Consider the following 15,789-nt stretch of genomic DNA (forward strand, 5'->3'; position numbering starts at 1 on the left):
GAGTAAAGTGTTTAACCTCTCTGAACCTCAGAATCCTCATGCTCCAAAAGAGCTACTACCCTGTGATGTTGCAGTGGGGATTAAATTAGATTATGCGTGTCAGGTACCTGCTACGTAGATAATTAGTCAACCAAGATAATTAGTAATAGCTACTATTTGTTGCTCATATGCTATATGCCTAACATTCTTCATCACTTCTTACGTACATTAATTAATTGAACCCTCTTGGCAATCCTGAGATAGGTCCTATTTCATCACCCTCCCATACAGAAAGTGCGACCAAACCTCAGAGAGTTTAACTCACACCATATATAAAGGAACAGAGCTGAAAACCTAAGCAGTCTGGTTCCAATACTGTCACTATGATACACGGCTGTCGTTATTATTATTAATTACTATCATCATCATCATCATCATCATCATCATCACTCTAGGGCCCATCAGCAGAAACCAGATGGGCCCATGCTATTCCTCTCACATGCATAAGATCAACAGTGACTTTAATCACACCGCTCCATGTACTCTCTCCAGAGTCAGGAGAAACTACATCTCCAGAGTCCAGACTGGGGTTTGTTCTCTGAAAGAACAATGGATAAGGTCACTTGCTTAGTGACAGCTAATTAGCATATAAATTATTTCTCAGAGTATTAGGACACTAGACAAACTAAACTAGAATCCCAATACGGGATTTTTTATCTTAGGGTCACACATGCGAACCTTGCCAGGACTTAGTTTCTCTCCATTCTCCATGTTTCTGACTCTTATCTCCTTCATTCTTCCCCTGATAACTCACAGCTGTCTCCTATCAGCCCTCAGATTTTACTAGTCTCAACGTTTCTGCCTTAAACTCTCCTTACCCTGTTTCCTTCTGTGGAAATCACACACACAGGGTTGCAAGTTCTCTTCATATCCGTCCTTCAATAGCGACCCCAACATTTTCTGCTTCCGAAAGCCTTGCCTCTTTATATATTTAATTGGTTGGAATGAAAACTAAGGAGGAGTTTTAAAAGTTTATTTAGATCTGTATTTCACAAAATCCATATATATTAACAAAATCCATACATGCAAGTAACAAAAAAAAAGTAGGTAAAAGCGATGTTGAAGTGCCACACAAATGTTAATAATAATTACTTCTGGGGGCGCCTGGGTGGCTCAGTCAGTTGAGCATCTGCCCTTGGCTCAGGTCATGATCTCGGAGTCCTGGGACTGAGCCCTGTGTGGGGCTCCCTGCTCAGTGGGGAGCCTGCTTCTCCCTCTCCCTCTGCCCCTCCCCTGGCTCGTGCTCTTTCTCTCTCTCTCATAAATAAATAATATATTTAATAATAATAATAATAATAATAAATACTTCTGCCTGTCTGAAATGGGAGAAGGGGATTTTTTAGAGTGAAATGACACAGACCTCAATTATACAACATACTGCGAAGAAAGCTCCCGGTTTGGGAGGAAGATTCCCCTCCACCCCCATTCCTGGGGTTCACAGCCAGATCACAGAAGACAGTCTAGAAGGCGCACAAGCCCAGCCCTTATGTCACAGAGGACTTGTCAGAAGGGGCCATTCCATCCACCTCAGGGCTCTACTGGGGGTTCCCTGGCCAGCTTCAGCTCCACAACGACCACCCCCAGGGACACGAGGCCCTCCAGAGGCCTGGAGAAGGTGAGGTGACAGATTTGCTCCAGCTCCCTCTTCTGATGCTCATACTCCTCCTTCTCTGCCAACTGGTTGTGCTCCAGCCAGGCAAGAACTCCCTGACGCTTGTCTTGTACCCTGTGCCTGTCCTCTTTGGAAATCTTGTCTCTAAGGCTTTCCTCTTGCCCCGAGCCCTTTGCATGGAAGACACTGGCCTCTAGGGAGTTCTGGGCAACCACTCTGTCCCTCTGGGCCTCATCCTCAGCCTTGTGCTGCTCAGCCTCCCAAACCATCCTCTCAACGTCCTCTTTGCTCAGCCGGCCCTTGTCGTTGGTGATGGTGATCTTGTTAGCCTTCTCTGGGCTCCTGACAGTAGCTGCACACTCAGGATGCCATTGGCATCAATGTCAAAGGTCTCCTTGATCTGGGGGACTCCATGTGCTGTAGGAGGGATTCCAATGAGCTCAAAGTGCCCCAGCAGGTGATTGTCCCTGTTAATGGCCCCCTCACTCTCAGACACCTGGGTCAGGACCCCAGGCTGGTTGTCTGAGTAGGTGGTGAAAGTCTGGGTCCGTTGGATAGGGATGGTGGCATTCTTCTGGATCAGCGTGGTCATCACCCCACCTGCTGTCTCCAGCCCCAGGGACAGGGGAGCCATGTCCAGCAGCAGGAGATCCTGCACTTTCTCACACTCATCCCCCTATCAACACAGCCACCTACACAGCAGCCCCATAGCCACAGCCTCATTGGGATTCATGCTCTTGTTCAGCTCCCTGCCCCCAAAGAAGTCCTGTCCACTAGGACAATGTCATGGATCCGGCCTTCTCCAGCTTGGCATCCCGCAGGGCCTTCTCCACCCAGGCCAAGGCGCTGCGCAAAACAACCAAGCTCAGCTCCTCGAAGCAGGCTCGAGTGATGGACGTGTAGAAGTCCACGCCCCCCAACAGGGAATGATCTCACAGGTGGCCTGTGAGAGCGCCACGTGCCCTCTGACCTCCCGCACCCAGGCCGCTCTGGAGATCGTTCCCTGGAGACGCTCGCCTGGGCGGAGAGAACTCCGGCAACAGGTTGGTGAGCCACTTCATGAAGGACCTCGACGGGAAGCACGGGGAGGGCTTGAGTGGGAACAAGCAGGCCCTGCACGGCCTGTGAGAGCGCCACGTGCCCCCTGACCTCCCGCACCCAGGCCTCAGACGTCTGGAAGACACGGGCGTCCATAGTGAGGACCCTTACGGCGAGGGTGCTCCCACCCAGGGCGAAAATGAGCACATTTTGCTCTCTGGCGCCCCGCGGGTCAGCCGGATGGCGAGGGCGGCCGCCGTGGGCTTGTTGATGATCCGCAGCCGGGGTGGCGCCCCGCGATGGCACCCGCGTCATTGGTGGCCTGGCGCCTCGAGTCGTTGAAGCAGGCGGACTGTCTCCTTCCCCTGGTCCAGCACAGTGGACGAGACCTCCTCGGGGTAGCAGGCCTTGTCCTGCCCGCGGTAGGACACGCGCACCCAGGCCTTGCCGTCCTCCCTCGCCCCCCGCAAGGGCCGGTCATTCGGGCGCGTGCAGCGCCGCGTCCGCGAACCTGCGCGCCGTCAGCCTCGTGGCGTCCAACCGGGCGGTGCGCGGGGCTCTCGGCTGCCCGCACCCTAGCGGCGCGGGGTCGGGAAAGGCCACCTAGCGGGGCGCGTGCCCCACGCCCACGCACGAGCGCGTGGAGCCCGGGTCCGTGCCCACCGCCACTTCGCTGGGGCGGCTGTCGCGGGGCTTCTCGCGCTCCTGGGACGCGGGACTCGGGGCCGCGAGGCGCGGCCTCCACGAGCCTGTCGTTCCCCGCCGCCGCGCCGCCTGCCGGCCACCCGCCTCTGGCTCAGCAGCGGGGAAAGTTCAGCTCCTCCCGGCGGGTTCCAAGCGCGGTGGGAAGCCACTGAAGGCCGCAACTCCCGGAGAGAACAAATGCTCGCCCTGGACGGTTGAAGAGGGCGGGTCCGACGCCTGCAGCCGCGAAAGCCGAAAGCGCGTGGCACTGTGCGAATAGAGCCGTGGACTTCCGAGCCAGGACTTCCTATAGCCTTTTTTATTGTCGTTCTTTTTTGACTCGTAACGTTTTTCTTTCTTGAAATATAAAAGCTCTACTTTCTAAAGGGTGACTCAGCAAGGACCGGGTTCCCGTGGTGGAACGGAGCTAGGGAAGCACATGAAGTTAAAGGATGGCGCCAGAAAAGGACGTGGCGTGAGCATTGGTGGTTCAGTGGTAGAATTCTCGCCTGCCACGCGGGAGGCCCGGGTTCGATTCCCGGCCAATGCAACCCGGTGTTTTTATGTCGCACACTTGTTTGAACGAAGTCCTTTTCCATTCTTGGATTTGTGACACTGAACTAAACGAAACCAGCTAGCTGAAGCCTTTTGTTTTGGTCCCCCTTCTTTACCGAGTCACTTTCCTCTGAGGAGCGGGGGGGCCTGGAAGGAGGCGGCGCCTGAGCTGTGGTGGAAATACCCTGCTCTTGAGACCTGTCCCTGATGCCCCGCTCGTGTCCCCAAGGGGCATTGTCCCAGAGGCGGGCTGGAAAAGCACAGTATGCCAAAAGGAGGAGACTTTTCGGACACATGAGTGTGGAAGTGGAGGAAAGAAAACAAAATGTCCTTGTCATTTGCCTTGGGGAGTGGGCCCTGAGTCTCCCAGGGGGCAGGCAGAGACACTCCCTGCTACACTGACCAGGGCAGTATGTAAGAGTGTGTGATGCATGAATGTGATACATTAAACTTCAGTAGTTTATTAAAGGAACTTAAAGTTGACTTTTGTGTAATTCAAAGGAAACCAATTTTTAAAAGGAGAAACAAAAACCCGTGCTCCGTAAGTGGCTATTTTCTTCTCAGAGGGCTTGAGAACCCTTCTGGAAGCTCAGGGAGCCTTTGAAGAGGGAGGCAGGAGTCAAGATGCAGAGGTCAGCCTGGCTTCTGGACTGGGTTTCTTGGTCAACCCTCTCCCTGTGTACCGGAGAAGGAGCTGCCAAAGTTTGCTGCTGGAGAGATCAGCTATACTGGGATCAGTCCTGGTGATGGGTCCAGGAAAAAAGGGAATGTTTGAAGAAGTGTGCAATGAATGACTTCACAGTGGAAAATCAAACCATCCTCAAAAAGAAGGCACCTATTTTGTAGCCCCAGAAGAAAGAGGAGTTGTCGGCTTTAAATTCATTCACTCTTACGAGTCTAGGCCAGCAAGGCCTGGGCATCACATTTGGGACATTTTAGCCGAGAACCTGCAAGAGAAGGGTCCTCACCTCAGGAGGAAAGGTGGCCTGGCCTTGGATCTGTGCCCTGGCCTGTTCAGAGACTGTCTTCTCCAGGCTCCTCCAACATTCTCTCCCAGCCCTGGGCAGCTCAAAGCCCCACCCATCCCCCCACCCCCAAGAATTCTAGGGATAGCTAAAGCAAGCACCTCCATACCTGGACATTAACCACACAGGCGCTCTTCCGAAGTCTTTCATTTCTTTACTTTTTAATTCAGAAATGTTCCAATATAGAGGATCTTATGTTGCAGTGCTAACTTCATACACACACTTAAATATATCCACTTATGTTTAGTAACTTAGCTTGAGTAACTTCAGAAGTAGAACAGATTTTAAAGTGATAACTTAAATGGACATTATGAAGTGGATGGAAGCTCATGACCCAATACTGAGTTCAAAAGCCAAATTTTAAAGCAAAATGTATAGTACAATCCAAAACTGTATATGTAAAAGTTTCTAACGCCAACTACCTGTATATCCTTGAACGAGTCATTTCGACCATCTGGGCAATAACTTCCTCAATTTTAAAATGAAGAGATTAGGGGTGCCTGGGTGGCTCGGATGGTTAAGCGTCTGCCTTCGGCTCAGGTCATGATCCCAGGGTCCTGGGATCGAGCCCCGCATCGGGCTCCTGGCACAGCGGGGAGCCTGCTTCTCTCTCTCCCTCTGCCTCTCTCCCTGCTCATGCTCTCTCTCTCTATCTCTGTGTCTCAAATGAATAAATAAAATCTTTAAAAAAAAAATAAAATAAAATGAGGAGATTAAACTACGTCATTCATAAGGACTTTCTAGGTTTAAAATTCTGATTTCAAATGCTAAAGAATTTACTCATTCCACAAATATTTGAGTGCTTTATCACGTGCCAGACACTGACCTACACTCTAAGTATGGCAGTGAACAAAACAAAGGCCTGGCTTTCCTGGAGCTCACATTCTGATAGGAAGAGGGGTAGTCAGGCAATAAACAAACAAATGAACATATGGTACGTCAACTGGTATTGAGTATAATGAGGGAAAATAGAACGGGAGACGGAGATGGTGAGGGGGTGGGGTTATGGTGAATGATCAAGGAGACCTCATGATAAGGTGACATTTGAGTCAAGACCATGATGAAGCGTGATGTGGATATCAACCGAAGTTACATAAGCCCTGAAAGGAAGGATAATTGGTATGTTCAAGGAAGAGCAAGAGAGGAGCAAGATCATGTAACACCTTGTAGAACATTGCAAAGCTTTAGCTTTTACTCTCAAGTGCAAGGAGAAGCTATTGCTTAGCGTTAGGCAAAGAAGTGACAAATACAACACACATTTTATTTATTTTTAAGATTTTTTTTTTAAAGATTTTATTTATTTATTTGAGACAGAGAGAATGAGAGAGAGAGAGAGAGCACATGAGAGGGGGGAGGGTCAGAGGGAGAAGCAGACTCCCTGCCGAGCAGGGAGCCCGATGCGGGACTCGATCCCGGTACTCCAGGATCATGACCTGAGCCGAAGGCAGTCGCTTAACCAACTGAGCCACCCAGGCGCCCCTATTTATTTTTAAGATTTTATTTATTTATTTGACAGAGAGAGACACAGTGAGAGAGGGAACACAAGCAGGGGGAGTGGGCGGGGGAGAAGCAGGCTTCCCTCAGAGCAGGAAGCCCGATGCAGGGCTTGATCCCAGGAGCCTGGGATCATGACCTGAGCCGAAGGCAGATGCTTAACTACTGAGCCAGCCAGGTGCCCCTACAACACACATTTTAGAAGGACCACTTTGGCTGTTGTGGTGAGAATAGACTTTAGGGTAGCAAGGGTGAGCTTAGGGGGGCCAGTCAGGCGCTGATTGTAGTAATCCAAGTGAGAGATGATAATGCCTTGGACCAAGGAGCTAGTTGTCAGCTTGCTGGACTTATTTTGAAAATAGAAGCAGAATTTACTGAGTTTCCATGTATTTGAGGAGCCTCCCTCTGGGATATGTGAAAACACATTTGCTACGAGTCCTTATAGAGCTGGCTGGGCTGACTCTGTGCCTTGACCTTCAGAAATCCAGTGAGGGTGGGGCCTATGACAGGTTAGCTCTGGAGATCACAGGCCCCTTGTTTTCCTCGGAGGCTAAAGGATGGTTGGAGGCTCTTAGCCAGGTCGCTGTGCAGAGGGGCTGCGGGGGAGGAAAACTGTGGCTGGACCAGAGGTTGCTGCTGCCACTGTGGTCATACCTTGGCAAGAAAGGCTATTTGCCCAGAGGCCCCTGGCTCCATTTGACTTTGCAGTCCATCCAGGCTCTCTTTGAGCTTTGAAGGTCTCTCTACACAAAGATGGCCCCGTGTCCACAGCAAACAGGAGTCCCATCACCAAGCAGAAGGTGATTGGATACCCAGGTGGAAAGATGAACAGGAAATGCAGAGGGATGGGGAAAATGATGGTTGTTAAGGCACAAATTTGGAATAAACAGTCAGGTCCCCTGTGGGGAGCCTTTGGGAAGTCACCCAAGCCAGGGGCTAAGGCCAAGGCCAAGAGCAGCCAGGTAGCCCAGGAAGTCTTCAGAGAGTCTCTTCATCTGTCTTTCCAAATAAAGCACTGGATCAGCATTTCCTAAAGGGTGACCTTGGGCACATCTGTTCTGAGGGACATTGATACAAGTTACAGAGGAAAAAAGATCCTGTGGTTACCTAGCTTTGGCAAATGCCTTATAAAACTTAGTTTAAAAGTTTTCTTTGCAATAGGGCTTCTTGGAGCCTTTAATGGGCATTATGAATATACAAGGAGAGGAACAGCATAGCAGAATGTTCTGCATTATTTTTGCCACGGAACCCTTCATTCCGAAAAGCCTCTCAAGGAGTTGTGTGACTGGGGAACAGCTTTTGGAAAACACTGAACTGGGAAATTCAGACTATATCAGCAGATTCACTCTCCACTTCCTCTGAGCTCAGGACTGGGTGGTATTCACTGACCAACACGAGTGAGAACAAAAGACCCCAACAATTAGACAGCAGCAGCTAACAAACAAGATGGGTTCCCTCAGGTGAAGGGAAAGAAAGTTTTAATCAGGCCGAATGACTGTGGGAAACAAAAGCAGTCAGTGTGTTAGCTTAGGCAGTTAAGTTCTAACAGGAGACCAGGAAGCAGCAGCGAGGAAGCCATGGCCAACTATTGGGAAGGTCAGAGGCCTGTCCTGGCAGCCCTTCACTGGAAGCCAGATCAAACCAGACAGGCCCAAGATGGCGGATGCCATGAGAGGAAACCCCTGACCAAACAAGGAAGAAAAAGTTCGAAAACCTGTTTCCTTCCCCAAGTAATGAATATTCTGCCTAGTTAACAACTGTCAATGAAAGATAGACACCCCCCCCCCAGGGCACACATCCCATACTTTCTCTCCCTCTCCCCTCCCCCACCTTGCAATAAACTTTCCCACTTGTGTCACCTGTTAGCTGTGCTGTTGTCTGTCCTGGAAATTCCTCCTCATGACAATGATGTAGGTTTTTTGAATGCTGGTGTGTTGTTTGTGGGGTCCAGAGCCAACAGCCGTGAAAGAATTCTTGAAACGTCTTCGGTACAAAATGGTGGTTTTATTAAAGCACGGGGACAGGACCCGCGGGCGGGAAGAGCTTGTATCCCTGCTGCCCTGGGATTATGAGGAGCAAGTGATTATATACCTTGGGGTCAGGGGAAGTAAAGATAAGGGAGGAACTTCCACATGTTAAAAGAAGATTCAGGATCTTGGGGAATGTTACAATCTGCCTATCTCAAGTATTGTCAATGGGCTGCATGTTATAACAACAATACAGGTAAGTTGGAGAGTGATCTGGGTGAATATCAAAGGCCATACCAGTTGCTGTTCGCTAAATAGAGATGGACTTTCCGTATTTACTAAGGATGTGGAGTAGATCCGCATCACCAGATAGAGGGTTAGGAGAAGAAACAGCTTCCTGGTAAACCTGACAGGATAAATTTGTTGCTAAGTATATCTCCACAGCGACCTGTCCAACAGAAATGCAATGTGAACCACATATTTAAATTCACATATATAATAGCTGCATCTGTAGAACTAAGAAGTAAAAAAAGTGAAAGTAAAAAATCATCTCATCCTTAATGGCGATGATCCCTCTAGCATTTATGAAATTACAAGTATATAATTTTTACATTATTTGTCATGATACATCCAGATACAGTAGTCACAACCCAGGGAAAAAATAGGTAATGTTAGTGTCTATTTCCAATAGATCATGTCTGCAGATACCTGACATGCATGCCCCACTTCCAGCACCCTGCTCACAGCTAGAAGGGGCAGCCCTAGGTCTGTCACGTGGGAAAAGCCCTCTCCTAACCCCTTCACTCTCCTCCTGCCCCACGTCAGGCTGGGATCTATCATTACCCAAGGAGGACGGAGTTCACAGAATCACCAATGACTAATCAGACTTTGAAATTAACTGAGGTGCAAACACTTCAGGTAGATGATGGCAGGTACTTAATTGAAAGGTCACGTCAAGTCAGACACGTTAGGTCATGTAAAAATAAAGCAAGCCATCTGAGAGAAGGAGAGGCGAAGGAAGGGAGGACGGAAAGGGGAGAGAGCGAGAGTGCAAGAGAAAATGAGAGAACTGGTTGAAATTGTGTCGACCTCTGAGAGTCGGGAACCTGGGCCGGACGTTCCGAAGAGGTATCCAAATTGCTCGACTGGATCCATCTGGAATGACACCAGCATAACCAGGGCCTCGGGTCATTAATTTTCCAGGCAACCAATTATTTTCCTCATTTTTTATCCACACGGGTGCGTCCTGAGTTGAGATTGAGGCTGACGAGAAATGTTTGTCAGCTCTGGTATATGGTCCTCCTTGGGGTAAATTTAAAAAATTTAAAATGAATACGGTTTGTGTCATGATATCTCAAGGGGAGATTCCCCCTTTCTTTTTAGATATAATTTTACGGAGTTGTTTTTTAATGGTGCCATGCGCCCTTTCTACTACAGCTTGTCCTTGAGGATTACAAGGAATACCTGTGATATGCTGTATTTGCCATTTTGCAAGGAATTCTCGTACTTTTTTGCTAGTATATGCTGGGCCATTGTCTGTCTTGATACAAGTGGGTAATCCCATAATAGCAGAACATTCAAGCAAATGAGAAATAACATGCCCAGCCTTTTCTCCCACCAATGGAGTAGCATGAAGAAATCCTGAAAAGGTGTCTATTGTAACATGAGTATACGAGAGACGTCCGAAAGGTGGGAAATGAGTAACGTCCGTTTGCCAAATACAATCAGGAGCTGTGCCTCTGGAATTGACGCCCGCCGGATGCTCAGTTAAATGTAGAGGTTGACAAACAGGACAGGAAGAGACAATCTGCCTGGCAGAACGCAAGGGTATTTTATAGTGCGAATGAAGGCAGCTGGCGTTGGTATGAAGATGGGCATGTTCTGCCTGTGGAGTTTAAAAGATAGGAGTAGCCAGGAAATCGGCAGATTGATTCCCTTGTGTAAGAGTTCCAGGGAGGTTAGAATGAGAGCGGATGAGTAATGAACAAAGGGTGAGCTCGAGATTGAATTTCTAATTGTAATTCCTGAAGCAAAGGGTTAATGATAGAGTGAGTTGTGGAAATGAGAGCTGTTTCTAAAGAAGCAACAATGCTAACTACGTAGGCGGAATCAGATACGATATTTACAGGATGATGAACATTCTGTAATAAGAACAATAAAGCTGCAAGTTCGACTTGTTGAGCAGAAGTGTAAGGGGTTTTTATGGAGCGCTGAAGAGCAGGGCCCCAGACTCCGGCGCGCCCGGAAGAGGAGCCATCAATAAAGTATGTAGGAGCTGAGGGGACTGGAACCTTACTAACCACGCGATTTATAACCCAGGCAGTGCGCTTTAGGAAGTCCCATAGTTTACCTGACGGAGAGTGGCAACCTATGCGCCCAGTATAATCAGCAAGAGATATCTGCAGATCAGTAGAGAAGGGAAGGACTTCCTTAAAAGATGTGGAAGAGGTAGGTAAAACAACGAGTGCTGGGTCAAAACCTAGAATTTGAATAGAACGCTTTCATCCTTGGAGAATGAGTGAAGCTACAAGAGATAGATATGGAGTAACAGTTCGAGAAGTTTTTGTATGTAAAGTCACCCATTCGAGAGGTTTGTCTTCTTGCGCTAAGACACCAGTTGGAGAATGAGGGGTAGGGAAAATAAGCAGCAGCAGGGGGAGAGAATCACCATACCTGTAAGCAAAGGGAGTTTTTAATCGCTCAACAAACTGCAGTTCGGCCTCTGCCTCTGAGGATAGAGTGCGAGGACTATCTAAAGCAGAATCACCTTGTAAAGTGTTAAATAAATTTTGTGATTTATACGTTGGAATCCCCAGGAGAGGGCGAATCCAGTTAATGTCTCCTAAGAGTTTCTGAAAATCATTAAGAGTAAGGAGGGTATCCCTACGAATTTACATTGTTTGAGGTTTCACTGTGGTTCTACCAACCACAGTGCCTAGATAAGAAGCCGGAGTAGTTGTTTGGATCTTCTCCAGGGCTATTATGAGACCGGCGGAAGTCAAATGTTGGGAAGTGGCCTGATACACATTTTGTAATTCAATTTCAGTTTGTGACGCTAGTAAAATATCATCCATATAATGAATGATATAGGATCGAGGATAATGATCTCTTACAGGTCTGAGGACCTGGCCAACAGAATACTGACACTTGGTAGGAGAATTAGTCATGCCTTGTGGTAAAACTGTCCAGTGATATCGTCTCATTGGTTCCTTGCTCTTAGTGCTTGGAACAGAAAAGGCAAACTTCTCCTTATCCTCAGGATGAATGGCTATGGTATAGAAACAATCCTTAAGATCTATTATTAGCAATGGCCATTGTTTTGTGTTTTTTTTTTTAATTTTTTTTTTAAGATTATTTATTCATTTATTTGACAGAGAGATAGAGAGAGAGAACGAGTAGGCAGAGAGGCAGGCAGAGGGAGAGGGAGAAGCAGGCTCCCCGCTGAGCAGGGAGCCCGATGCGGGGCTCGATCCCAGGACCCTGGGATCAGGACCTGAGCTGAAGGCAGCCGCTTAACCGACTGAGCCACCCAGGCGCCCCCTAGCAATGGCCATTGTTTGGGAATGGCTGTAGGAGTAGGTAACCCAGGCTGCAAGGCACCCAGAGGCTCCATGACGGCATTAATGTTCCGAAGGTCCATTAAGAGCCTCCATTTGCCTGATTTCTTTCTGATAACAAAAACAGGAGAGTTCCAAGGAGATTGCGAAGGCTCTGTATGTCCTGCCTGCAATTGCTCTTAAATAATTTGCTCTAAGTCCTGCAATTTTTCTATCGGAAGGGGCCATGAGTTGAAGGGAGGCTATTGGAGCTTGATGTGTAAAAGTGCCAATATTTCTACATAGACAAAGATAATCGAGAATACCTTCTGTTTCTCTGTGTGGCCGGATGGCAGCTTGGCAGTCCTCATTAGCATTTTCAAAAGCAAGCTGTCTTAGCAAGTGCTCTTTGGCAGGTTTACTATCAACTTGGCGGTCAATAGCCATTTCAAGCCGAGAAATAAAATCAGTATATGCTTCTGTAGGCCCTTGCATAATTTTTATATAGCTTTGCCCCACTTCCCCTGAGGGGGTTAGCTTTTCCCAGGCTCCGAGGGCAATTTCAGATACCTGCTCTGTGGCTGCAGGCAGAGTGTTAACCAGCTGCTCTCGAACATCTGAAAAGGGGCCAGAGCCAGTGAGCATTTCAAAAGAAATATGATGGGCGCCTGGGTGGCTCAGTTGGTTAAGCGACTGCCTTCGGCTCAGGTCATGATCCTGGAGTCCCTGGATCGAGTCCCGCATTGGGCTCCCTGCTCGGCAGGGAGTCTGCTTCTCCCTCTGACCCTCCCCCCTCTCATGTACTCCCTCTCTCTCATTCTCTCTCTCTCAAACAAAAGAAATATGATGCATGGCTGGGTTAGCCCGATTCGCCCGGGCTTTCATATAGGCAGCATCCAATAACCACATTTTCCATTGCAATAAATCCTGTGGCTTAAGGCAAGCCCATGCAACCATATGCCAATCATAAGGGAACCACACCCCAGAATTTGCCCAAGCTTTCAAAATCTCTATAGTATAAGGGGCTGTGGGTCCATACAAGTGGCAAGCCTTCTTTAGTTCCTTAAGGTATTTAAATGTAATCCCTCATAGACAGGACCAACAACCTGTGTTCAGTCTATGGGGAAAGCCATAAACAAATCATTAGTCCCTTGCTGTCGGAGTTCCTTTTCGAGAGGTGAGAGAGGTAGAGAGGATCGTTTGAGAGGGAATAAATCTACTGTGGAGGGAGGTTGATCATCTTCGGTGGGGTCCTCCGTTAAAAGTGGAGGGGCCGTGGGTGACGGCCGGGACTGTGAAGCCGCGAAAATTTTTTTACTTTCAGTCTTAGCCTTTTCTAAAGTCTCATTGTCTAATTCATATGTATGTAAAGAGTTGGTAGTTTCTCTAGCAACTTCAGCCGGGGATAACTTATCCCCAGTTTCCATAGTATTGATCACCACTCGTACTAAAGCCCAAATGGGCCAAAAATCAAGAGGAATCGTTTCACCCTGTCTCATAGCCCTCAAGACATTATTTTTCACTCGGACCCAAGTCTCTTCATCTAAGGAGCCTTCTTCCGGAAACCAAGGATTATATTCAACTACTGTCTCCAAACATTTTTCTATGTGCTGCTTAGTAACTTTAACTCCATATTCTTTAAGAAAATGATGTATTAATGCAGCAAAACCTGATGTTTTCGAATTTGATTCCCCCATAACCCTGTAATAAACTTTCCTACTTACCACCTTCTGTAGGGTTCCTAGCGCTGGCCGATCACTCCTCGACGGGGGCTTCAGGTCCCTGTTCGGGTGCCACTTGTCGACCTCAGAGAGTCGGGGACCTGGGGCGGCGAAGGAACTGAGAAAAAGAGACGGCAGTATACGGAGGCACAGGGAGACCCCGACCAAACAGCCCGAGGTGCTGAGGTTTAGTTTCCATACTCTTATATACCTTCTACAGCGATATAGATCTATAATGATTTACAGCAGGGGCGTAGTAAGGCACATTCCTCCGTGTAAACAGGATTAGTTAAGTGAAGCAGTGGGAGTGGAGAAGGAATAAAGAAATCTGTAACTGGCTGTGATCAATTAATTGTAAACACCATTGCACTCGGACCTTAACACAGGATAAGAGAACAAAGAAGGGAGTGCACAGTGTGCTGTATACAGCTGGCTTCCTGTCTACAAAACATCTTCTGCTGTGTACTTTAGAACAGACCACACACATCCCAAGGGCATTTCACTCTGATCCTTTCGGGTTATTTTTAACCCTGAGATCTTGAGTTTTCTCAGAGATCTCGGAGTCTGAGTGAACATGCGCCAGTGGTCGTGGTGTTCTGTTTCCCACAAAATTGGAGAGAAATGGAGAAAAAAAGCATAGAAGAGCGGTTCTGTCTTCCAATTCTGGCTTCCCGAACCCACTTCCTGTTTCACTTTCAGTCTGCTGACGTCATCCTTTTTTCCCTGTCTTTGAAGATCTTTGAGATTTCCTCTCATAGGTTTATGGTGCACCTGTATTTCATCTAGTCTGACTGGGTTTTGTTTTCTTGTAATCAACTTTCTTCTCTAGTTGAGGACAGTCAGTAATACCATGGAGAGAATCAGCTTCTCAGGCTGGTAGTTGGTCACAGGAGACAAAGACCCAGCGCTGGGAATGCACAGCAATGAGGGAGTGGGCCAGTGAGAGGTAGAGGGGGCTCAGGGAAGGAATGGAAGGATGGAAATAAAAAGCGATTAACTTACAATTTCACTGAGGGCTCACCTCATTCCTTTTGATGATTGGATAAGCTATTTTCTTCTTCATGCCCTCCCCCACCAAAATCAGAGAAAAAGTCAAATTATTTACTCTTCCAGATTTTTGTGCTACAGTCCACCCCCACTATAATTCTCATCACATGTTCTCATCACAGCTCCTCATGGGGCCACAATACACACTCCAGAGCTGTGGGGGCCGGAACAGGTATTTGTTTTATCACTGATGTGGGGGGCTTGATTCCATTTTCATTGCCTTAACCGTGGAAGGGTCTACACCACCTTAGCCGCTATGCCACACAATAAGGAATATGCTTGTTGTTTTTCTTTAAAATGGGATTGCAAGGGGCACCTGGGTGGCTCAGTTGTTAAGCGTCTGCCTTTGGCTCAGGTCATGATCCCAGGATCCTGGGATGGAGCCCGCATCATGCTCCCTGCTCTGCAGGAGGTCTGCTTCTCCCTCTCCCACTCCCTCTGCTTGTGTTCTCTCTCTCTCTCTCTCTCTCGCTGTCTCTTTCTCTGTCAAATAAATAAATAAATCTAAAAAAATAAAAATAAAATGGGATTGCAAGATTTTTCAGAAATGCCTACATCTGTTCTGCAGAGTATTTGAAGAGGGAAGAGTCAGGGCCTTCTTCGAGACAGATAAAATTAATTTAATAATATATTTTATTTAACCCAATGTATTAGTTTTCAATGGCTGCCATAACAAAGTACCATGAACCAAGTGGCTTAGCCAACATAAATTTATTGTTTCATACTTTCAGAGGCCAGAAGTCAGATCAAAGTGTCAGCGGAGCCATGCTCCCTCTGAAGGCACTAGGAAAGGATCTGTTTCAGACCTCTTTCCCAGCTTCTGATAGTTCCTTGGCTTGTGGCAGCATAGCTCTAAACTCTACCTGGTGTTCTTCCCACGTGAGTGTGTCTGTGTCTTTGAATTTCCCCTTTTAATATGGATGCTAGTCCATATTAGCAGCTCACTCTACTCCAGGATGACCTCATCCTAACTAATTACATAGCAAACAGACATCCTATTGCCAAATAAGCTCACGTTCTGAGGTACTGGAAGTTAGGACTTCAATACATGAATTTTGAGGGGACACAATT

General features: G+C 47.7%; 1 protein-coding gene, 1 long non-coding RNA gene and 1 other non-coding gene across 3 annotated transcripts; 1 reads left to right on the forward strand and 2 right to left on the reverse strand.

Annotated features, from left to right (window-relative positions):
* Positions 1–890: 890 nt before the first annotated feature.
* On the reverse strand, positions 891–3,051 carry LOC102749735 (heat shock 70 kDa protein 6). Its single transcript, XM_081823152.1, is given in 3 exon segments — positions 891–2,006; positions 2,009–2,621; positions 2,801–3,051. Coding segments are annotated over 2 exon segments (717 nt in total). The 5' UTR covers positions 2,286–2,621; positions 2,801–3,051; the 3' UTR covers positions 891–1,566.
* Positions 3,052–3,852: 801 nt separating this feature from the next.
* Positions 3,853–3,923, forward strand: TRNAG-GCC (transfer RNA glycine (anticodon GCC)). The gene has a single exon. It is a non-coding gene; the product is annotated as a tRNA-Gly (tRNA).
* Positions 3,924–6,220: 2,297 nt separating this feature from the next.
* On the reverse strand, positions 6,221–15,148 carry LOC145722377 (uncharacterized). The gene is made up of 3 exons (XR_014146617.1): positions 13,675–15,148; positions 8,712–8,850; positions 6,221–8,507 (listed from the first exon to the last, which is right to left on the reverse strand). It is a non-coding gene; the product is annotated as an uncharacterized LOC145722377 (long non-coding RNA).
* Positions 15,149–15,789: the final 641 nt, after the last annotated feature.

Source organism: Leptonychotes weddellii, chromosome 6, assembly GCF_054177405.1.
Source record: "Leptonychotes weddellii isolate Sample4059 chromosome 6, ASM5417740v2, whole genome shotgun sequence".
NCBI classification, from domain to species: Eukaryota; Metazoa; Chordata; class Mammalia; order Carnivora; family Phocidae; genus Leptonychotes; species Leptonychotes weddellii.